The 24713-nt window shown below is 40.2% G+C and overlaps 1 protein-coding gene across 4 annotated transcripts in view; it reads right to left on the bottom strand.

The window, feature by feature from the left end:
* Window positions 1-24713, bottom strand: part of ank1b (ankyrin 1, erythrocytic b) — a 77885-nt gene that overhangs the window by 21751 nt on the left and 31421 nt on the right. For all 4 annotated transcript variants that reach the window (XM_061061118.1, XM_061061119.1, XM_061061120.1 and 1 more), the window contains exons 2-29: window positions 18574-18675; window positions 15133-15231; window positions 14560-14658; window positions 14268-14366; window positions 13863-14048; window positions 13465-13563; window positions 13145-13243; window positions 12901-12999; window positions 12234-12431; window positions 11876-11974; window positions 11387-11485; window positions 10583-10681; window positions 10263-10460; window positions 9975-10073; window positions 9609-9707; window positions 9147-9344; window positions 8861-8959; window positions 8495-8593; window positions 8178-8276; window positions 7225-7317; window positions 6911-6983; window positions 6705-6725; window positions 5155-5278; window positions 4871-4934; window positions 4412-4524; window positions 2769-2993; window positions 2134-2288; window positions 1615-1826 (exon numbers count right to left, since the gene is read on the bottom strand). In XM_061061118.1, coding sequence (XP_060917101.1) covers window positions 1615-1826; window positions 2134-2288; window positions 2769-2993; window positions 4412-4524; window positions 4871-4934; window positions 5155-5278; window positions 6705-6725; window positions 6911-6983; window positions 7225-7317; window positions 8178-8276; window positions 8495-8593; window positions 8861-8959; window positions 9147-9344; window positions 9609-9707; window positions 9975-10073; window positions 10263-10460; window positions 10583-10681; window positions 11387-11485; window positions 11876-11974; window positions 12234-12431; window positions 12901-12999; window positions 13145-13243; window positions 13465-13563; window positions 13863-14048; window positions 14268-14366; window positions 14560-14658; window positions 15133-15231; window positions 18574-18675 — 3348 coding nt within the window. The remainder of the gene's footprint in view (window positions 1-1614; window positions 1827-2133; window positions 2289-2768; window positions 2994-4411; window positions 4525-4870; window positions 4935-5154; window positions 5279-6704; window positions 6726-6910; window positions 6984-7224; window positions 7318-8177; window positions 8277-8494; window positions 8594-8860; window positions 8960-9146; window positions 9345-9608; window positions 9708-9974; window positions 10074-10262; window positions 10461-10582; window positions 10682-11386; window positions 11486-11875; window positions 11975-12233; window positions 12432-12900; window positions 13000-13144; window positions 13244-13464; window positions 13564-13862; window positions 14049-14267; window positions 14367-14559; window positions 14659-15132; window positions 15232-18573; window positions 18676-24713) is intronic.

The following is a 24713-nucleotide window of genomic DNA, read 5'->3' as shown; positions in this document are numbered from 1 at the left end:
TAGAAAGTTTAAGTTGTAAATGAGGAAGTCTCTAGTTCTGTTATTGTCCTAATATTCTCACTGACCTGAAGAGGGCAGAGCTCAGCTAAAAAAGCTGATGTCATATTCTTCCATTCATCAATCATATTTAAGCGATATTTAAATCATCCTGTTGTTGTTCGTTCATGTCAGTTAATGATTAATAGACTTGAGCTTGTATAGTGCTTTTCTAGTCTTCTAGATACAGAAGCTCTTTTTACAAAGCAGGTCACACCTACCCATTAACAACCATTCACATACTGATGGCAGAGGTCGCTGTGGAAAGTGTCCATCTTTATGGATGGACACTCAGAGTCCTGAAGACACCCTGTTGATTTGCTGTGATAACTGACCTCATATCTGGCAAACCAATGACTGATGATATAGCAAGGTCATTTTATGATTTAATTCAGTATATATCTTTCATACAGCGCTTCAAATGAAATTATAATCTTTCTCTATCTAACAGAAAAATTCCAATTTCTCATATTGCAAAGAACTACATCAGTGTTTTGAATATATATATATGTATATTCATATTTGACCTAACTGCTGACTTGTTTTGGATGCATATTAAAGTACCTTATTTAAGTCATGTATTTAAGACTAAGCTTGGTTTCAGTTTTAGATTCATTTTGATTAGTTTGATTACATATATGTTTCCTAAATACATATTGCATTAAACATGTAATGTAAGTGATTTGCAGAAAAAAAAAAAGGTTTAAAAAAAGCAAAAAACACCATCTGGATCAGAATTCAACTGAATCATAAATGAATCTGGGACTGCAGTGGTTAGCTCAGTTGCCTCACAGCTAGGAGGTTCCTGGTTCAAATCCCCGTCGGACGGGGCCTTTCTATGTGGACTTTGCATGTTCTCCCTGTGCATGTGTGGGTTCTCTCGGGGTACTCCAGTTTCCTCCCACAAGTCCATAGCCATGCTCTTTAGGTTATTTGGTGATTGTAAAATTGCCCGTAGGTGTGAATGTGAGTGTGGCTGCTTGTCTGTCTCTATATGTCTGCCCTGTGATTGACTGGCGAGCAGTCCAGGGTGTACCCCGCCTCTCACCCGATGCCGTGATGACTGATCTCATGCCCCCACCCCTCGACCCCGAACGGCAAAAGTGGTATAAAAAAAGGATTGATGGATGAATTTGCTCCTCGTCACAGATCAATCAACTCATGCGTCTACTCATAACTGCCTTTAAACATCAACAATACAGAAGACAATTAAGAAACTAAAAGCCTTTTTGCAGTCAGGAATAAGCATTAAAGTTCCGTCTCAATGACTGGTAACATATTCAGAGTCATGTGACAAACCCACAGAACATCAACTTCATTATGGGGAGTCTGTCAGCTCCCAGCATGCTCCTGTAAAGACTTTGCTCTAGACCCTTCAATCACAGCCTGTGTTCACATTTAAACATCTGGAAAAGATCATTTCTCAAAAGCACCAGATTGCTTCGTTGTTCGAGCAAAATAGCAACCACCATGTTTTATCTGGAATACAATTGCTTTCCTCATCTTTATTCCTGCTCACTCATAACACCTCTGTCCATCTCTTGTGTCTTTTCTCTTGATTGTTGGTCCTCTTCTTACCTGCAGTCCCAGTCTCACTCTCTTTGTGACGGCTGTCTCAGGGAAGATGGCATCCACATGGGGCACAAGTTTACTGGTCAACCTGCCGCCTTCTGGGCCAATCAGATCGCTCTCCTGCTGAATGCGAGAGACCACAGCGAAGTAGAGCGGGAAGTCAGTGGAGATGATCCGACGGATTCTCTTCTTCTCCAGCTCGTCTTGACTCTCTAAGTCTGCACGCAGGAAAAAAGAAAGACAGGCAAGAGATAGAAGAAAGAGACATAGAGAGAACAATGAATTGAGACATTTTATAGTTTTACAAAAGCACAAGTGAGCATCATAAACTCCACTTTAGAATAACACATGTTCAGTTGACAGAAACTAATTCTGTGTCCTTGCTAAGAAAGCCTTCCTATAAACTAAGCATCCCATCCCTGTGCCCTTGTTCTGCAGCTCAAGGGTCATTCATCAAGATTAGGGCTGATTCATCTTAAACCATGCAAGGCTTCAGAAACACTCATTCATTACCATCACACTGACCTTCGTCCATGCCATTTAGAATAGTTTCCAGCACTTCGTCACCATAGCGATTGCGGTGTTCTTTCCAGACTGAGCCATTTTCACTGCGCAGGACCACCAGCTCTCTGTCCCCTCGGCCCAGCGAGGCAAAGTGGGGAATTTCCACTATAACAGGCCTGAGAAAGAAGAACAATTGAAACAGATTTCAGGCTAGTGCTGAAACTCAACTCACAGAGCATGATGCAGCCGTTTACAATTAGAAATAAATGAACTACGAAATGGGGTTGATGGTTTAAAAATTTGATTTTTTCTGAGATTGTTGCTTGAAAAAGGCTCGTAATCGAAAGTCTCACCCTTTGATATGCAAACATCAACACAATCATTAGCTTCAAATATATTTTTTTACACGACAGGAGGTACAGCAAATGCTTGTGATGATATTGCACAAGTCTAGTTTAATTCATTCCTACTTCCTACTAATTTTGTTTGTGTTGACATGCTCAATATTTTGAAAATCTTTTCATCTTCATACTGGAAAATATGAAATGTCTTAAATGTAAGGACTGCCACACGTTAGAAGCATAAATGAACATATAGATATCATACACAATATTTATTAAAATAAAGTTAATAAGCCAAGCAAGAAGCTGACTTACCCAAGGAACTGCATACTGGATGGCCCAAGAGAGATGATACGGCTTGCAAGCCCCTCTCCCTCCACCAGGGGGGGTGGTGTGGTCAGTTTCTGAGGTTTGACCAGACGGCAGGTAATGCGCGTTGGGGCAGTGCAGGTTCGAGGAGGAATGATGACCCTCAGGCCGTGGTGTCTGCTACCTCGCATGGAGCCTCCTCTAGCATCCACCATGAAACTCACCAGGAAGCTGAAGGTCAAACAGTGAGACGAGTAAAACAAACATTATTTGGATGATCTTTTGAGCATCTTGAAACTTCCTATGATTAAATTCCACAAAATAATATCAATTTAAAACAATGAATCACTGGGCTATACAAACAGAGATTCTTCCTGATAAAATATAAAATCAATTTGTGGTTTATTTAGCATTATTGGATTTGTTTAATTCGAGACAAGTTTTCATTGTGTGTTTTTCATTTTTCATTCAGGCCACTTTGAGAGGCCACATTGAGAGAATGACATGAAAAGATTTTTCAAAGAGACCCCTGATGTTTAATCCTGCACTAGACAGACTGCTTCACACAGAAGTGTGTGTGTGTGTGTGTGTGTGTGTGTGTGTGTGTGTGTGTGTGTGTGTGTGTGTGACACAAGATGACTCTTCTCTTCTCATGAGTTCATCATTCCCCCACTAACACCTGCACTTTTTATTCTTCTACTCAAATGCTGACTCATTGTGCTGTGCATATATTATGACTAAGCAGACTCAATAAGTTAACTCTGCTGCATTAAAGATGATGAATTCATGGAATCCTGCATGGGCAGCAGTAGCTCAGTCTGTAGGGACTTGGGTTGGGAACAGAGGGTCGCCCGTTCAAGTCCCGGCACGGACCAAGTCCGGAAATTGGCCTGGTAGCTGGAGAGGTGCCAGTCCACTTCCTGAGCACTGCCGAGGTGCCCTTTGAGCAAGGCACCGAACCCCAAAAACTGCTCTGGAGCGCTCGCTGTGGTCAGCCCCCGTCACTCTGAGACCCCTCCATTAATGCATGTCCATAGGATCCTGTTTGTGCATGTGTGTGTATTCCGGCGTGTGTGTGTGTAGCATGTTCATTAAACAGAGTGTAAAACTGAATTTCCCCTCGCAGGATTAATAAAAGATAAATTATTATTATTATTATTACATTTCATAGAAAACAGGGCTCAGTTGTTATATGTTTGACTTGTGCACATATTGTGACAAAATGAGTTGGTGAGCAGTGTCCTAACAGCAATGATGAAGGATGATCCTTCTTTTATAGATGTGAATGTGTGTGTGTTAAAACTAATGCATCAGCAAATTTCTACCAACCCTGAATGTAATAACGTTGGGACGTTGTGTTTTATTGAAAGTAGCACAAAGAAGCCTCATCAAATGTTGAAACTGAGAAATGTCATTGTTTATGGATATTATAGGCTCATTTTGAATTTGATGCCAGAAACAAGTTTCGGAAAAGTTTTGTGCTTTTCAAAACAATCAAAACAAGCCTTTACTATATTATCTGATGCCAAAATGATACCATTGCTTGTGTTTCTTTGTTAGATTTGTACATTCAGCCCTTTATGCTAACCCCTTGCCTTTTTTAATTGATTTGCAATGGATTGCCTGTATTACATGTTTTGTTATCTTACCCGGTGTGAATAGGGCTGGCCACAGGGCTGACATTATCTGAAGTCTCCGTAGCCGGACTACTTGGGATTAGAGAGTCATCGTCATATTCCTTTGGCAACGGGACTGGAGTGTGCTGAGGTCAGAGAGGAATAAGGAAGACAGACATTGAAAAATGTAAAGGCACTGAAATAATCATGACTGAAAAAAATTAAGACTGACAAAAGCTGCAGAAAATACCAAAAAAAAGGTAAATAGTTCGAGAGGAGAAGAAATGGAAGAAACAGTAACCAACAGAGCCTGAATACAGGAGGAGACAACCTGAAAGAGGGGATTTTGAGGAACCAAAACTAATAGACTAACTAAAAATGTATATTTAAAATTGATTTTATTTCACAAATTAACATCTGTCTGCATTTGGTTAAAGAAACAAATGCTTACAAAATGTATAGCGCCCTCTGAACAGCACGAGTTAATCCTACCTGATCCAAAAGTACAGTCTCTGGGGACACGCAGGGGATCCTGGGAATTGCGGGAGAATAAGGTCTGTGGGAGAGGAAGAAAGACTAATGTAAGATAAGACCCAAGGGTATATTTATGCAAACCATTCAATGAAACCCACAATCCCATTTAACCTCATCTATTATGCAAGGTGGTCATGAATATGTGTCAAAAACAGTTGAAAACTCCACTTCTACTGTCACCTGCAGCACTCATTCATCAGATAACACAAATGCATGGCAAAGGAAAGTAAATGATGACTTACGTGGTACCCATGCCACCCTCAAAGTCTCTGAGGGTTTTTTTTGGAGAAAGGAAGTCATCGTCCTGGTCCTTGAAGTCGTCAAGCTTCAAATAGCGTGCACCATCCATCCCGAGCAACTCGTCTCCTGAGGGCAAAATAATTTGGTCAGGAAGGGAAAAGGAGCAAATAGGATAAGACGAAAAACTAGCAGAGGACAGGTTGCACATAAAGAATTAAGAGAGAAAAGGACGAGACCAAGGGAGACGGAGCAAAAATGATGCTGATCTCAACTCTCAAGTTCTTCCACTCTGTTGTAAAAAGTAGATTCTTTTAATCATGTAATAAATCTGCCAATTGAATTCAACCTCCCAGAATGCAGTTCTACTCTTTAAATGGTTGAAAACTGTGGTTTGACCACTCTGCGTGAATCAAAATAAAAGTCACTCCATTCACTTCTTGATAGAAAAAAAAGCAGTGACCATTACACAGCCATCCTTCCCATCCCTTCACCCTCATGAAACCACAGACAACATGGCAACAAAGCAATTTGAAATATATACGTTTTAGCAATGGAGACAAACCGACAACAACCAGACCCAATGGAAACTGAAGGAGTGAAAGAAGAGGACTGGTAAGACAGTGAGTAATAATCACACAGTTAAGGACACTGCATTGACGGCAAACTGCAAGGCACCTGGTGACAGCTTTTTTTTTTTTAGTGAGCATGCCCATTAAAGATGAAATCACATGTGGTGATGGTTGTTTCTGTGTCGGAGAAAGTACCTCAATTATTAAGGAAGAATGATATTCAAATAATAATCAGAACAACAAGAGGAAAAGAAAAGCCACTTGACAAAACAAAGTTGTTTAGACAGGTATATTCATAAGTACAGGCTGTACAGGAAAATAAAACAAATGTTAAAGACAAGAAACTATACAATCAAACAAGTACATCAAGAATAAACAAGATCAAAAGATGAAGTTTGCATGAAGAAATGTTGTAAAAGATGTGTTGATTTAATGTAATTCTGAGTGCCTTTAGGTAGAAAGATGACTAAAGAACATCAACTGTGTATGTTGTTTGCAGGAGAGTGTCACAGCTGGGGCACAGCATGTGCATAGTTAGCGTATCGATCAATTAAGCTGTAGAAGGTAGGAAGACTTAAGTTTTAAAATGGCTGAGTTGGAAGTGAGCCTTTGTTGTTTAAATGCTGAAACACTGGAGTTCAGTAAGCAGTGAGTCCACGAACAGATGTGTGCATTGAACGCTGGTAAAAAAAAAGAAAAGAAAAAGGAAAATGTTTTGAATACATGCTAATGAAAACTGACATATTTTAGAAACAAATCTCTGAGCGTAAAGAGACTGAAGATACGATGAAAAAAGAGCAAACAGGACTGGAGTTGAGAGCAGAGTCAGCGGAACTGATTAAGAGACAGTTAGACACACACACACACACACACACACACACACACACACACACACAGAAAATGAGAAGTGCGTTTGCAATGAAGGCACAAGTTCACTATAGCCATCGGACTGGACAAGAGCAGAGATACAGACACAATCCTACCTAACGTTAGCTGGGCAACCCCTACAAAACAAATGGAAAAAGGTGTTATAATATATAAACAGTCATATGAATGTTTAAATACATGTTGGCACTTAATGTGTTAGTCAGTTAGTAATCCTTCCCTTCAGACTTTTCATGGCGAATCACCAGAAAGGTCATTGTTAATACTGTAAAGTTTACATGTTTAACAAAACAGAATAGCCTACCTTCATCCTCTGAAACATCCAAAATCTCATCTACAGTCTCAGGAAAACTCATCCGATGCTTCTCTGTGGTGATCTGTGAAGAGCAGAAGGAGGTTGTGTTGAGAGATGGGGCACAGAGAGACAGAGAGGAGAGAAATAGAAAAAGAGGGGGGAAAAAAGGATAATAGAAGAGAAATGCTGGATAATTCTAAAAGCAGGTGAGGTAGCAGATCAAATCAATGGTTTGATCAAACATTTGTCAGTCATGGTGTGTCAAGGCTACTTCTTTTGCGTAATGGTGTAACCATGTGAACCATGCATGATGTGTTGCTCACCGCGGAGACGGACTCCTCGGTAACCAGCTTCAGCACGTCAATGACAGAGATATAACCCAGCCGCTTAGCAATACCGAGGGGAGATGTCCCATTCTATTCAGAGAAAGATGAGAAACATCACGCAAAAATGTTTCCATGTATTGTAACTGTTGAAAGGACAACAGAAAAGGCATTTCATACTTTTTATAGAGGGGATTCTATAAAAGAGTACATTTCCACTTGTTATTTAGCCAAATAATGTCAGGAAAGCCCATCTTTTTTAAATTCTCTGTCAAAAAAAAAAAAACAAGCACAAATTAAATACATAGAGCTTTGAAATCAAAAAAGCAAATGACTGAAGGCATGGTGTGCATTAGTATTTCTTGTAACTTATTTAAAAACATGGTGGATTCAACGTCCCCATTGTCTGACAGGAACATCCAAACTTGTTTTGGTTAACACACTATGGCACTGCTCATTCTTTACATGTGGAGTTTGTGATACGTTAAGCAAGCCTCAAAATACATTAAATATCAACAGGGGAAAAAATGGAATCATGTATCATCGGCGAGGATGATTATATACAAGGGGATACTTGTTTGAAAGTCACATATTATGCAAAATACATAAGCTATAGACACAGAAACAGCCTGTTCTGAGCAGGGCTGAAATAAAGCGGTTTATAAGCATCCTATAAAACAGGATCAGAGTGGATATTTGGCAAGAAACTTCACAGACATGTTTTGGGAGCTCTTATAAGACTTATTTAAACTTGTTGAAAAGAAGGATAATATGTGACCTTTAACCCTGACCTGTTCAACAGGTTTACACGGCTTATACTAACCACATGAGTACATTGTTATTATTCTAGAAATACACAAACATGTTTATGTTCCCCCCCCCACGTCATCAATGCAAGTACAGAGGGAATGCCCCGTTTTGAGAGGACCATAGGTGACCAAAAGTTGTCTCACCGAAGTGATCTCATTGGGCTCGGCTCCATGTTTCAACAATAGGGTGACGATGTCGGTGTGACCCTGCTGAGCTGCCTGGTGCAGAGGGGTGTAGCCCATCTGAAGGAAAAAGGGAGATGTTCAGACAAAACAAGAACTGCAGACATAGCAGTATTTCCATCTGTGATATTGTCACCTAAAGCTAACAGCAGCTTTCTGGTGGTTCAATCCTGTTTTTTTCTTTGTGAGTGCAAACAACAAGCATAAAATCAGTAAACAAAAACACCCAAGTTAAGTCTTTTCACATATATTATTGAATTAAGACAGAAGTCTTTTACCCTGGTCTTGCTGTTCACATGAACCTGCTGCTGCAGAAGGAACTTCACCATCTTGATGTTGCCATAGTGACAGGCCACATGAAGGGGTGTGTAGCCCATCTGACACGAGGAACGAAAGAGAGTTGGCTGTTGTTCAGTGGTTTCATTAAAATCTCCTTAAAGACAGCTTGGATCTTGCACACACACAGCTAATTTATTTTACAGGCAGCACAAATTAAAACATTTAAGCTAGCCGTTTGGCGGATAATGAACTCCGGCAAGAATATTGTAAGGGAACTGGACCTTGTCTCTATGATCGTTATATTCTTATCAGCTTATAATGCATACTCTATCATTTCATGTACCAGTGGAGGAAGTGTAACTTACTCGTGATGCAGCGTAAACTGAGGCTCCTTGTTTGACCAATGTGTCAGCTATTCCAACATGCCCTTCCTGAGCTACAAGATGCAGAGGGGTCAACCCGTTCTAAAAGACAGAAAGAACGGACAGGAGGGATAAACTGTAACTGTATCTTCAAAGCTTTCATACCTTGTAATATAATGTTCAACAACAGAACCAATTTGAATGTCATTTATTTAATTATCACTGTCATTTTTGAAAGGTAAAATGCAAGGTTGAACAGTCTCAGTCTGGAACCACGCTGATTGTATACCTTGTTTCCCAGATTTACGTTGGCCTGTTTGGCGATGAGTAGGGCCACAATGTCAGGCCGCCCCTCCTGAGAAGCCAGGTGTAGGGGCGTGATGCCTTGGAGGGATTCTGAATTGGGTGTTGCACCATTTTGAAGCAGACAACTGGCCACCTCCACCTGGTTCTGCTTGGCCGCTATGTGCAGCGCAGTGTAGCCATTCTATAGCAAGAAACAAGAGCATACAAACACAAAAGTTGACTTTTCTTAACACTTTTTATGTCAAATTTTAATATAAAAATGTAAATGCTGTCATGACTGAGTGCTTCCAGTGCAAAGGTTGCCATGCGACTGACTGTATGCCTAATTATCACACACTCCTGTGACCTGTTTTTAAAAAAAAATGTGTTTGAATGATCAGTTGTCATGCTTTGTGATCGCCTTCTTGTGCCAGTATGAGCACACACACACACGTGAGCATCTTACTCTGGCAGTGCTGTGTGCAGATCCTCCCTTGCTGACCAGCAGTTTAACAACATCCAGGTTGTTGTGATGGACGGCCACATGAAGGGGTGTCAGACCGTTCTGTTAAACACACAAACATAGACATGTACACATATATACACACCCAAAGACATACACATACAGATACAAAAAAAAAACACACACACAGAAACATGTATATATGAAACACATACCACGATAATCTACCAATCAGCTGATATCCCAAATACATCACAATGTGACCACATTTGGATTGCTCACTTCAAGCCTCTATAAAGAGTGCTTTATTGGTTTTTATTTTTGTGTACTTCAAAAGAGATGAACTACAGGAGGCACACAGTGACTCACCTTCCCAGCTGCATTTGGGTTGGCTCCTCTCTCCAGAAGGAGCTCAGCAACGTCCACCTTCCCATATTTAGAGGCTACATGAAGAGGGGTGAAGCCTTTCTGCTCAAAAAAAAAATGAAAATGAAAAACATAAAAACATTAATGAGAAGAAAAAATACACAAAAACACAATTTGTAGTCGTTGCAGTAATTGCAGTCATTGCAGTAAGTTCTCCATGCATAATATAACCTTTGTCTTTATTTACAAGCGTAGTAGTCAGTGTTTTTCCTGTCATGGATTCTACTCTACCTTTGTCATCTTTATCTGCTGTGCTCCAGCATCCAACATGATCCTAATAGTGTGGATATGTCCCTCGCGTGCAGAGATGTGAAGAGGTGTGTGGCCTGCAGTTGTAGCTGAGTCTGGGTTGGCTTTGTGCTCAAGGAGAAGCTTGACAAGCTCCTTGTGGCCCATGCGGGCTGCACAGTGTAAGGGTGTCTGGTCATCCTGAACACAAGGAGAAGAAGGTCACTTTGTGTTTTATTATAATTATATTGAACAGTGGCTATGAAGGAGTAGCTAAAGGCAATCCACCTGAAACATTTTGCCACTTAAACTTAAGCTTTTACCTTAGCCCTGGCGTCCACCTGCGCTGCGTTCTGCAGCAGAAACTGAGCAACTTCACAGTGGCCAGCTCTGGAGGCCATGTGGAGGGGAGTCTCCACTTTCTGGTGAAGACAAAACCAGGACAACAGTCACACTAACTATTGAACAGTCACACTCCTGTATGTAACTGATATTTTCAATTTGTACATTAATACCAACACGTTGCTGAACAGTAACAGGTTCAATCTATAAATAAAGTGCTTCAGGGCATACTACTTTAGTACAAGCCTGTACTAAAAAACAGGTTGTGCTCATATATTATCAGTTCAGCACATCTTGACCTCCAACTGAGCTGCCATGTGGATGTGGGACAGACCGTTCTTGACCATTTTTTTTTCATTTTTTGCACTTTGTACTAAATCTTGTTGAAACTCGACCTTGTTCATATCAGGCTCATTAGTGAGACCAGCCTATTCATTTTAGTTATTTGGAGATAACTTCAGCCAATTAAGAATCAGCCTTTGACAACACCGGCTTTCTGTTCAGGCATTTAAGAAACTTAATCCATCTATGGCTACCGGTTAAATGCTAAATTAATCCTCTCATGTAATCAATTACTGAATTCACAGCGTGGAATTTGCCTTGAAAAATGTTAACACACACACAGGAAACCTTTTGCTTTAACATCTGAACTTACATTTCTTGAAACAACAACTACAACAAAACATCAGTTAACTCAATCATCAATGTTTGAAGGTGATCGATGGGGAAATATAAAATTCAGAGCAATACGTGAAGTTTTGTTTTTTTCGAAAAGGGGTTCTCACCACATTGGAAGCATTAGGTGAAGCCCCTCTCTGGAGCAGGTTCTTTACTATGTTCAAGTGGCCCATGAAAGCTGCTACATGAAGAGGAGTGAGTCCAGACTGCAACAGAAACCCAGACAGAGAAGGTCAATAAGGATCAGTATTATGGTATTACCAAGAAGTCAAGTCATGTTCTGGCTCATTAGCAGCACCCTTCGATGCTTAAGCACATTATAATCATTAATCCCTGTCAAAAATCTGTTTTGAAACATTAAGATAGATGACACCTGCATTGCATCAGGCTATTTCCAAACCAACGTTTAAACTACACATGTTGCTGCCATCGCTTTACTGTTTGTGAGAAATCATAAAAACAGATACCAAAGTCAAACAGAGGCTTGTTACAAAAAAGAGAAAAAGACCTGATTCATGAATGTCACCAAGGTAAAAACTTTCACACTACATCATTATCATTTTGAGTCTTGGTCTCTGGTGGTCACATGGTCTCACCTCTGTGACAGCTTCGAGTGAAGCGGAGTGCTTAAGCAGCAGGTCCATGGACCGCATGTGGTTCTTCTTGCAAGCAATATGGAGAGGTGTGAAGCCATTCTGGAAACACAGAGAAAAGTTCACAACTTTAGGAACCTGTTCTGCGTTACACGACCATATTATAACACAAAACGTTGCAATGGTCAAGCAAATGTTTCTATAGTTTTACAAAAAAAAGACTCAAAGACAATAATTGGATCACATCTGAATGACAGTTCTTTCAACATGTAGTTCTGAATAGACTTAAGACAGTCTCTATAACCATCTTGATGTTTAAAGTCACTGTCTACTAATTATAACAACAAAACAGAAAACCTACCAGAGCACGTGCATTTGCTTTAGCCCCCTTGTCCAGAAGGACCTTGGCCATCCGATGGTGACCACAGTGGGCTGCTACATGAAGAGGGGTCAAATGGTCCAGCGTGATGTCATCAATCTCAGCGTTGTACTGCAGTAGCTGCCTGACGCAGTCCATGTGATCCCCCTGAGCTGACATGTGGATGGGGGACAGACCGTTCTGAATGGGACACAGAGAAAAGGTGGAGGAGAGATGAAGATAGATTTGTTCCAAAGAAAAGCCTTGTAAATACATCACATGAATCATGTGGATAGTTTAGACTGGTACTAATTGAGAGTTTATTCATTGTGGTCAGGAAAACAGAGACGTCAGCTGGGAAAACCTCAGAACTGATAAGGCTTCAATCTGAGCTGCTCTGTAAACAGATCAACGTGTCAGGAATCTGGATTTCATCTAATTGGCCACCATTTGCATGAATTTACAAGTAACTAGCAAGCTATGTTGTGAGCTGAATGTCTGATTTAATCTCCTTCAGTAGTTTTATAAGGTTCAGATTCAACATTCACAAAGTCAAACCAGCACATAAAAGTAAGCTTCAATGATCACAGATGATGTCACAGCTCCCAAAGATAGAAATGTCTAAAAAAGACAGACACAGCGTCTGCAGTATATCAGTGAATTAATCCACCTTGGTTTTAGCCTGGATGGGAGCCCCGTGTTCCAGCAGGATCTCAATGATACGAACATGGCCATTCCTGGCTGCACAGTGAAGAGGAGTCAGCTCATCCTGCAAAGAGATGAGTTCAGAAAGAGTGAGAGAGGAGGAGCAACTGGAAAGGTGTTTAATGATGATAAATCAGAGATACAAACAAGGAAGTCTGCAGGGAAGACAACTAAGGGAAAAAACATATAGGAAAATGGTTAATTGGTACCTTAGTTTTGGCATCAATCTGTGCTCCTCTGTCCAGCAGTAGTCTGACCATCATCACATTTCCCCTCCTGGAAGCTATATGAAGGGGGGTGATGCCATTCTAGACAAGCAAGCAAAGAAATTAAACCAGCTTTATTAATCACTGGTTTCCATTAAAGGGAAACAGTATAATGAAATGTATCTCTTAAAAAACGACTAAATGCATAGGAATAGTGCACTTATTAAGATTCCTGTTTCCTGTATGATATTTTCCTCTCTGCACACAATGTTTGAAGCACTCTTCAGGTGTGTGTTTCATTCTTACAGCTGAGAGAAACTGACCTTGGGGGTGAAGTTTACATTGGCTCCTCTGTTCAGCAGCAGCTGAGCAACACTCATATTCTCATAGTGGGCTGCAATATGGAGAGGCGTGAAACCGGTCTACAGAGAGAGACAAGATGAGAACGTGTGATAATAAAAAGGGCAAATTAGGATAATTATCATCTATTTATATCTCTGTTAGAAAACAAGGTAACAACAGTGCATGATGCATTTTACACCAATGTGAATAAAAAGCTAATTTGGTTAGAAACAGCATTATAAAAGTTGTGCAACCAAATTGCTTCTTTAAGATATTTGCTCATGCAATGTGTTTCTTCCTTTTTTTTCTTTTTTCTGGAATATGTCAGTTGTCATTGTAGACCATGGTACAAGACGTTGCAGTCTCAGTGAGAGTATACCTTGCTGAGAACATCAGCGTTTGGGTCGTTTTGCAGGAGCACTGCAGCTGTGCGCGTGTCATCGTTTCGAGCAGCGATGTGCAGCGCAGGGAGGCGGACCTTGCCCTTCGTGCCATAGTTTATGAGAAGTGCCACAACGTTTTCATGGCCCTGCTGTAGTGCTACTGCCAGCGGAGTGAAGCCATCCTAAGAGAGGGCAAGCGAGGGAATGAAAATAGGAGACGTCACAAAGGTTGAAGAGGTAAGGAGGCGAGAAAGGAATGGAGACACTTCCTTTCACACATTGTGTAACAGCACATACACACCCTAGATGTTTAAGCAGGACATAATCAATCATTAATACAGCTGATGTGGACAAAGTCAAACTGACAAAACATAAAACACTCAGGCTAAAGAGGCACCTACCTCAGTTGGGAGACTCTGATTGGCACCGTTCTCGAGCAAGAACTTGACCACCTCTAAGTGGTTCTCCTGTGCTGCCATGTAAAGAGGACTGAATCCTTTCTGTTGGGGCAAAAACACGTTTCATATAGTGACAAACACTAGAGGTAGTGTATGTTCGTTTATGTACAGCTTCTTTTGCAGGTGTTACTTATACAACCACACAAATGAAACAAAAAAAAATAAAATACAATCGTTTCACACACAACACTCTTGGCAAACACACTTCTGTTACACACAGCTTGCGGGGACTCACATGTGACTGGGCATTAACGTTGGCACCGTAGTTGACAAGCTCAGCCACCACTTTCTCCTGCCCTGCCAGTGCTGCGATATGAAGAGCTGTGTTCCCTTTCTGGAAGCACAAGCACAGAAACACACACACACACACACACACACACACACACACACACACACAAAAGAAAGAGAGAGAGAGAGGAAAATTAGAGTGAATGAGATGAAAATAATTGCAAGGTAATGACCTAGATTTCTTACAGTAAGAGCTCAACACTAAAATACATAAAGCGTTTTGTATTCATGCCGTTTATATGATTAAAACAGATGTTTAGGGAAGCCTAATGACTCGCTCAGATTGTGTTCACATTATTGTTTTTAATGATTTTTTATTGCAAATTAGAGGCTGATTTGTAAACTTTGTTTTTGCTGTTTCAGTGCGTAATAGGTATGCCAGTTTATCTGAAGGTTCTTTGCTGCAGCGGTTCTAAAAGATTTGCCCTGAGAGAAGCTAAAGTGGGCAGTTAAAGCAGACACTTTTGGTTCTTAATGCAATGTTACTTCAGATTACCAAGCACATATACAAATAAAATACCTTGGTGGTGGCTTCAAGCTCAATGCCAGAATGTAGCAGCTCCAGCACCATTTTGACATGACCTTCTTTGGAGGCCAGATGTAACCCGTTGAGACCATTCTGAGGGGGAAAACAGAGCGATATAGTCGAATCAGAGACAAAAGACACAGACAGATAGGATGAAGTGTTTTCTCAAAAGTTATGTCCACCTTTAGGTAAAGTCTTTAGTGTTTATGTACAAATGATTGCCCTTCTGATCTAGTATTATGACTATTTTAACAGCATAATAGTCCTGTTAATTATCAGGATTATTATAATGACAGTCTGCTTTTACTGACAAGCGATACCACATCTCAGGACAACTTAATGAGATAAGCAGTGGTCTTGCCAGTTAATGTAATAAAACACACACTCACATTCTACCCTCCTAAATCAATTAAAGGAAAGGATCTGTGCAAGGATCACTCAGAAATCTCAGTGTGCCAAAGCTGTTCTTCTCACAACCTTCAGCCTTGTCCTCTCCTTGGCTGTAAGCAGTGTGGTCTCGACCACAACCATTAACATAAAGTATCTGAAAACCTTTCAGAATTGACTAAATGAGCTATTAGTGTAGCGGTCGGAGAAACCAGACTGTAATATGTCTGACTTCTGTCTGAACACCATCAGACTCTCAAGTTCATAATCCATCAGAGTTATAGGAAAGGGATGAAAAAGAGAAACGTACTGCATGCTTTTGTCCCATGTCAAACATCCACACTGCAATACATGCCTGTGCAGAACCTGTTTAGTTATTGTTAAAAATAACTAACAGAGCAATGACACCAGGAGTACACAGTCCACACAAAATAAGCCACAAGGAGAGTGGAGGGTCTGAAAGACAATCTGTTTTATTTAAACATGGTCTCTCTGTCATTCTGTCTCTCTCTGGTTGTCTTTGTGTCACTAACTGGCCTTTTGAATATTGTATAAGTTAAGTCTGAGCTACAACCTGCCTGCTGTAACCAACCTGGCCACCAGGAGTCTCCACTATCTTCACTGTTCTAAGACTTCCCATTATACTGCGGTGCCACTCAATTGAAATGGGTAACACAGTCTCTCTGTGAGCATGCGCAGTGCGATGGGAAACAAACTGTACATCAGTGGCCGTTACACACACTGTTAAATCTAGAGAGGCATTACATGTCTTTCACATTATGTATTTCATTCTGTGGATTTTATGATTTCATATACAGTCACACAAATAAAAGAACAGCAGTGGTAAGAGACCTCGATAAATGAAGGGAGTGGGGGAGTGTGAAAGTTGGAGAGAGAGAGAGAGAGAGATGGAGAGAGAGAGAGAGATGGAGAGAGAGAGTAGAGAGAGAGAGAGAGAGAGAGAGAGATGGAGAGAGAGAGAGTAGAGAGAGAGAGAGAGAGAGATGGAGAGAGAGAGAGAGAGATAGATAGAGAGAGAGAGAGATGGAGAGAGAGAGAGTAGAGAGAGAGAGAGAGAGAGAGAGAGAGATGGAGAGTGTGCACCGACGAGAGCCTGCAGGTTTGTAACTAGACAGCAAGGACAGGTTATTGCTGCAGAATCACATAAATCAGATGTGAAAAAAAAAGCTCTCTGTCCTTGCAGCAGTAAAAAAAAAAGTCAATATAGTCGTAAAGAAGTCCCTAAAAAAGACAGACAGAAGAAAGACAGAGGAAAGAATGAAAAAGACAGAATGACGGAAGAAACTGCAAAAAGGAAACAGATTCAGCATCACAAAAAGAAAATGATCCTATGGTTGAGGGCATGAAATACAATTATTGTCGATCATATCAACATTTTACAATCATGGCAGACAACAATCTTAATATGAAAATGTTGACAACCCTTGAGAAATGGGTGAAGAGAATACCTCCTTTTATTTCATTATCCTCTTTTTCTCATGTAGTTTCTCTCGGGGTGCATGTTTTGTAAGTGTTGCGCGCATCAGTAACACAACAGATTGTGGGAGTCTGGTTTCCCTCCTTAATGCCTCTCTCTTGTCTGACAATAAAAGCACTTGTCCATTCATTTACCAACCGTCGCTCCCACTACACACGCATCCTTAGCACAACAATGTACGGGTATGCTTGTGTTTGTGTTTACCACACCCAGTCACATTCACACAATCATGTTCATGGATCCTGATAGTAAACAGCGCGGGATAGCTGTGTTACAGTCATGATGCAACAAGGTGTAAGGGAGCTAACTGTAGGGATGAAGATGGAGAGACTTATAATCTAATAGAGTTAATTATTTATGCTAACCACTTTACACAAAGATGAAGAATCAGGAGGTCTGGCGGTGGTTCATTTTTCATTTTCTTTTTTGTCTTTTATTTCACACCCTTTTGCTAGTACAGCAGAATTACAGTCCATTGGAAAATGAAGTGGCATTAAGTGGTACATATAAATCCCTCTTCAAATTCCTCTAAAAGAAATTGAGTACAGTTTGTTCTTTCTCAGAGGAATTCAATGAAGTTTGTTAGTACCACTCTGTCATCAGTCTGTTTCATAACCATGACCTCCTTACTATGGAAAAGCCTTTTTACTTTAGGTAAGAAAGTCCCGCAGTTAGGTAAGAAATGGCTCTATAAGCTCTCATACTGTTTTTTTTTTTGCAAGACATAAAATTCTATTTCATAACATTGCTTTCTTCTTTTAAATCAGTGAATGTATTTAATTGCAGAATGTGTTAATGTATCCAAATAACACAAAAAAAAAAGGAATAAAAGTAGCCAAGTGGCAGCGAGCAGAAGAACCAGCTGGACAAAACGATTCACTTCTACCAATATGCTGCCTCTGGTCATCACTGTATGAATTGAAGGGGGCTTACATGGTAGAAGAACTTATTAGGTGGATTTTTTTTTTTTTGCTCCAGCAATGTTGTAATAAATATATCATCTCGACCGGCACCATTGGAAATTTATCCTGAGGAACATTAATAACTCATGCTGTTGTAAAGTTCTCTGGCCTTGTGGGCGCGAGTTCAGCAGCACTCTTTCATTTTTTTTCTGACTATTTGATGGCCTGTGTGATATACATGGCTAACAAAATATTACACTACGAGATTTTTGTCTCCTCACTTGTTGCCAATGGTTTTTCATGTGAATTGAAATACAGATGTAGAAAGGTCTCCACATGTTTACCCATAAACTTCAAATGAAAAACAACACATAGTCCTAAATGTCCTAATTGTGTCTTTGCATATTTTAATATTAGTTTAACTGTTTTTAATCAAGAGCACAAAGGAGTCACCACGCATGTAGTGGGCTCTCCTGTGTGGGCTTGTATTTTTCACAAGTACTTGGAATACTAAATCTATGTTTAATTGATTTAAGTGAGCCAGGATTTAATTATCTGTTTTGTTTAGTAGTAGAAGTGAGTGGGTGGAGTTATTTTACCCACACAGACAACATAGTTGTTAAGAAGAGCTAAATGAAACATATTTACTTGATTAGATGTGTTGATGTCGATCCCGTTCTTGATGTGATCCAGAGCCTTGTCCAGGTTCCCTGAACGAGCTGCACGCAGGAAGCTGGTGGCTGTGTCAGCCTGCAATGAACAGAGGAGGACCGTGAGTAGACATTTTCTGAGTGCTAAACAACTTGTAAAACAGAGGAACTTTACAGACAAAGAGCACACATATATGTGTCATCCACCATAAAAGTCACAAGTTAATGATAGTGAAACAAAGATTCCATAGGAATATTTATATATCTGATGGAAATGTGTTTCTCAAAAAAGATCCACAAGTCCTTGATATCAGGATATAGGGGCACCAAAAGATCCATGCAGGTTAAAAAGCTAAAACAGTTTCAGTAAGGATGACAATGTCTTTAAGGCAGGACACAAGGCTTATTGCAGGAAATACGATACTACATCCATCGGCCCAACTTCCCAAAACACGTCAGACTCCTCACAGTCAAGAGTCGCCCACACTGGGAATCCGGCAGGCATTCACACGCTAGACGCTCAGCCACGAGCTCTGCTGTCTTGCCCGTCTGATCGTCTGCAGCCCGTCTGAAAGCTTGGTGTGTGTCAGTATTTATACGCCCACCTCTGTTTTAATTCAATAGCCAATAGTGTCATATGGCCAACCTGTTTCAATGAGATGTTTCCGATGCCCTGCGGAGGAAATACTGCATCGTCTTCTGTCCTCTTGACCCTCCTCCCACTCCTTTCACCGGCAAAATGATGCATCAGTTTGAGCTGTTATTCTCATGTGGTTTAATTACACTCAAAGTAAAAGATTCACCAGCCCTTTCCAATAGACTCGTTTTCAGCTGCCCTCTGATTTCCTCATCTGATTTCTGTGCTGATGGAAAAACTAACAAATGGTATCTTACAAATAAAGTGAGCTTTTTGGCTCTCTTCCCTAACCTTGGATTCCAAATGTCTGCCATTATTTGATGCCCTTTTCTGAAACAATCTCAGGATTTCCTTCTCTCTGGGTCCAGTTTGGCTCTGGGATACTATACTGTTACATATTGAAACTGGTTGATATACAGTGCTGGAAGTGAAGAAGACCAACGATTATGTCATTACTGTGAGCTTGGTGAAGCAGAGAGTGAAATTCCCTCGGGATCAGTTTTCAAGTTTGAATTTCCCTCGGGATCAATAAAGTATCTATCTATCTATCTAAACTCGCTTTTCACTGTACTGTCCATTTTATGACAATCTAGGAAAAATATTCTTTGACAAGGTGCCAACACACACAGGCATGCTCCAGGATAGTGATTTAATGAAATTGCTTTTTCATAACCACATATTCCTAATTTCTCATTTTATTTACAAAGCCTGGAACAGAAGGAAACACACAACTTATGCACAGTAGCAGGCTCTCACTGTGGATCTAACACAGCATCATTTTGCCCTGGGTATGAATGAACAGGTGTACAGTCTCTCTCTCTCTCTCTCTTTCTCTTTTTATATCAGGTATTTATTGTCCAGTTATAGGTATTTATAGACCAGATTATTTGGTTTTGAATTGTAACCTTTATCTTTAAGAAAGATTCATTCATACCGTCATTCTTTTCTCAATGAAAGTCTGCTTAATGAAATCTCAACGTACAAAGATCTTTTTCTAGTTTTCATTTTACCTCCAAGGTTCTCCTTGTGTATTCATTTCATGTTTTAAAAAAGTGGATTGACCTCCCTTGAATTATAAATCTGACAAACAAGTTTCTATTTGAGACCAAGGCTTTCTGGGAAACTGCAAACCTTGCACACTTTTCTGAAGCCGGCATAGTGTCCCACATTAACAAGGTGGTAAAATCATTAAGTATTTAAGTATAAAATATCCCCCCTCTATAAGGGTAATTAGACTAGGAGATGGGCTAACCAGTGGGGAGAAAGGCTGCCTAGACATTACATATGCAAGCTCTCAGGAATAGAAACATGATTGCTTAATTGGTATTCTGTTACATTTTCCTTCCCTATTTAAACAGTATAGTCATTATAATAGCGACTGGGCATCTTGTGCATTTTACAGCTTTGAAAACCAATATGATTCAGCTGTTGTTCTTCGGGGTCCATTAGCATCGGTGTGGTATACGGATATTTCAGCACATTTGGTGAACATTTGTTTTATTTACTGGACATAACTCTGTGAAACTGCTGCCACTGATGTGTTCTGGATTGGCCCATCTAATGAGGATGTCCTGCCAGTGCAATTGCTAATATGATTTGTCATCAATTCTTTTGCTAATACTCCACTTGTCTAATACTGAGGATGACTAGCTCTCTACTCTGCAGGACACAACCTCTCATCTGAGGGCACAGACACACTCGCACACACACACACGTTCATTTTGACTATGTCGGGGCAGGGTTGCTTATGAAAGATAGGCATGTTTCTGCATTATTAAGTATTGCATTGTTTAAAATGGAGGCTGGTGGTTGTAAAATGTTCATGCATAGCAAATTGCAACTCGTTAATGAAAGCTTTTTAAATGGAATCAAAAATTCATGCAATTAAGTAGCTGGCTAGACTCAAATAGGTATTCAGCTAGCCGACATCTGCTGCATGACAGGTTAACATGCAAATGCAAACAAACCGCCCACTTATTATATATTTCAAATACAAATTGGCTTGTATCCAATTCTATCCATACAAGTGTTTTTTGTTTTTCGTTCCTTTTTTTTGCCACCCACCACAAAGTGTCTGTGTAGGATCTATTCACTATCTCATGTCTTTGAACATGAGAGCTTAGAGATTACCGAGAGCCTGAGGGCTCTGAGAGACCCAACTTCAAACCGGCAATGTCACTGACAGAATAACCCAGGGTGTTTGTACTGCATGTTTTAGGTGTGTATAGGCTCCACCTGCATCCACCCCTCCTTCTCACCAGGACCCCACCACATGAACCAGTTTCCAGAGCATTAATCATCTGCAGCATGCGATTGTTAATAAGTGCTGTCCAATTTTGCCTGTGTGTGCGTGTGTGTGTGTGTGAGATGGAGAGAATTGAGGACTACAGCGTGGGCCATGTACTGACCACATTTAGTAGAAAATGAAAAATCTTGCCTCACCACCTTTCAGAAACTCAATCTGCACCAGCTTGAGCTCATGTTGCTGTCAGGTTGAAATCTATTTTCCTCTGCGCTCTGCTGCTTTCTGTTCACTTCCTTCAACCTCTCTTTTAGCATTCCCTCCCTCCTTCCCTTTTCTATCGCAGAGGTTAGAGCTGGACGTCATATCCTGGCAGCTCACCTGTAATTGTTTGTAATCATGGTGCCAGTTTCACTAAATTGTCAGATTACTGAAGCACCTCGCTGTGCATTGCTCATCCCTGCCTCTACCTAAATTCTGATTATCCTTTTCCTGCTGCCTCTTTAATTCAGGCTATTCTCCCTCTTTCTCTGGCTCTCACATTCTACTTTATTTTCTGATATTAACAGATAACATCATCTCATTTGGTTTCTTTCACTTTCTCATTAACCTCTCTTAACCTGTTCCTCTTTTTACATTCACACTGACTTATTTTCTTTTATCTTTGATGTCTTTCCTGGCACTTGACTTGTTACTTATTTGTTTGCTTTTTGTGCCTCATATTTTTCTGGATTCAATAAATTAGTGTTCAAGTTTGAAAACAGTGTGGAGCTAAGTCATTGGTGCTTTTGTGGTGATATTCTTTGGCCTCCACAAGCTATTTTTGGACATGCCACACTATATCCAATTGTCAACGGCCTCAAGTGACTGCTGTAATTAAGAAGTTATTTTCTTCTGTGTGTAAGACAGGAGATGCAACGATTATTTGTCAAGCCGTGTGAAAGCCACAAACTGATATGTGCAGGAGGTTTTCAGATTTTCAATTCATTTCAATGTTTGCCTCAGGAAACCTCTCGGTCCTGAAGCACGTGTTTCTTGTATTATGATTCAAAGTTAAAGAATGAGGGGAAATGCATTGTTTTGGGTGCTTGAATTGTAATCTTAAAACAAAGCTGTTGGGTTCTTGTAAAATTAGGAGTTCTAGCAGCTCAAATGGCAGAATATTTAGTGATACACTTACATGAAAAGGGCAAAAAATAAAGATAGTAAGTCAGTTACAGTTTGTGACTAAAGTCAAGAAATATAAGGGGCTCTTTATGCCAAAAATAAGACAATAACTCGGATTGACACCACCGTAATAAACATTCATGACCAACATACTATTTGATTTAACAACCACAGAAACTCATTTAGACCATTATAAATGATGACCAACTTATGAATGTACAGTTAAATATATATGAATATATGAGGAAACAGGACATTAGATAAAACCCTAATATATATATAAAAGATCAAGTGAGGACATGAGAGTGAAAAATACCAAATGTTCATGAGTAGAAACTCAAGGCCTCGACTCCGTGGTGCCGAAAACCACAAGCAACAAACAACAATCATGACAATGCAAAATAAGTGAATCCAACAATTGATCTACAGATGGCCTAAGATTTAAATACGATTAAAAACAGAAAACCTGCCAATGGCTTTGTTACTGTATTTTAAACAAATTTCACAATCGCTCAAAAATTCTATAGAGCACCTCGGCTTAAACACAGAGATTTGCTGATATCTTTAAAATCAGAGCAAATATTCAGGTGACTGCTATGAGTAACCCCACGGCAGCTGATGAGGAAACACAAACAAAGTGAGGAGGAAATAAGTTAAGTGTACACAATGATGTACACAAACAACATATTTACTCTGTTATTAAAGAGCTGTATTCCTCAGGCTTCAGCCGACCTCTCTGAGCCCACAATGCTGACCGGACGGACACATCAGTGCTAAACCATATGAGCACAGAAGACAAGCCACTTCTACCAACATAACAACAAGACGTGACCATACAGTTAATGGCTAGCATTGGGGGGAAAAAGCATCATGTAAAATGGATGAAATGCAGCGACATGTGTCTCTGATTTAGAGTTAATCAAGACTCTGTCTGGACTTGACATTGCCAATAGCACAAATGGTTTATTGAAAGGATTCGTACTTCAATGTCATGTCTACAAGTGTCAGAACATAAGTGAAACTTTTGTCAGGTTTATTTTGGGTTTTTTTTGCCCAAAAATCAACACTGTAGGCCAATTGATACAATAGGACATGAGGGAGAGAGTGAGGAATGACATACAGCAAATTGAGTTTTACAGTAACTCGGGCCACCGACTTGGAGGACAATAGACATTATATGGGGTGTGAGCTAACCGCTAGGCCATCAGCGCCTGGCATTAGTGCAACTTTGAGTCCATTTGTTCTACATACCAGCTGGCATGCTTAGCTATCATGAGCACAGTGTGAAATATGGACCATGTTAAACTGTCAAAAGTGTGGCTTTACAGAACTCCTAGGTGGCTCAACCAGCTGCAGTGGCCAACATTTGTTTCCAACCTAACACTTCTCAGAAACTAATCTCCTCTCTGTTCCCCACATTTCCTCATTAACTTCATCTTTATGTGTGACTTCACCATAAAAAAAAGACCACATAGACAAAGTGCAGTGTAGGAAGCTAACTGTCTGCAAGTCAGTTTGCACATCAAATCTTGCCAAACAGACACTGACTGTGTCATCAACCAGCATTAGTAGCACCTTACTAATGCCTCAAGTTTAGCCAGGGACAGCTAGCCTGTGGCACAATATTCTTATTGGCAATGAAGGAAAAGCTGACCTAAGACAAAAAATAAGGAAGGTCAGAGAGCAGTAACGCTATCTTTATCTCTATTAGTTGCCTGTGTGCACTTGCTGCACTCTCGTTCTAGCATTTTGATTTATTTTCTATATGCTATGAATGACTTATGTCAGCAGGTTAAATTCATCAAAGCTGACAACAATCAGCACCAAACCAAACGTTATTATACATACCGGAATATTATTCAGCTGCTACTGCTTTCTACTGGGTTGTCATGGTTTATGTCAGCTGTGTTTCGTGACACATTTCATTTCTGTGTGTCTGTGTGGGCAACCCACATACATCCTCACAGTGAAACACAGACTCATATAATGCTGAGCCAAAAATAATCACACAGACAGACAAAGGCCAAAAGACTTAAGATATTTATACCGCGAGAGATAACACTGAAGCAAAACCGCTATAACCGTGTACACA

Source organism: Labrus mixtus, chromosome 17 (genome assembly GCF_963584025.1).
Source record: "Labrus mixtus chromosome 17, fLabMix1.1, whole genome shotgun sequence".
In the NCBI taxonomy this organism is placed as follows: domain Eukaryota; kingdom Metazoa; phylum Chordata; class Actinopteri; order Labriformes; family Labridae; genus Labrus; species Labrus mixtus.
The sequence above is the reverse complement of the archived record's forward strand: the minus strand, read 5'-3'. Positions and strand labels throughout refer to the sequence as shown.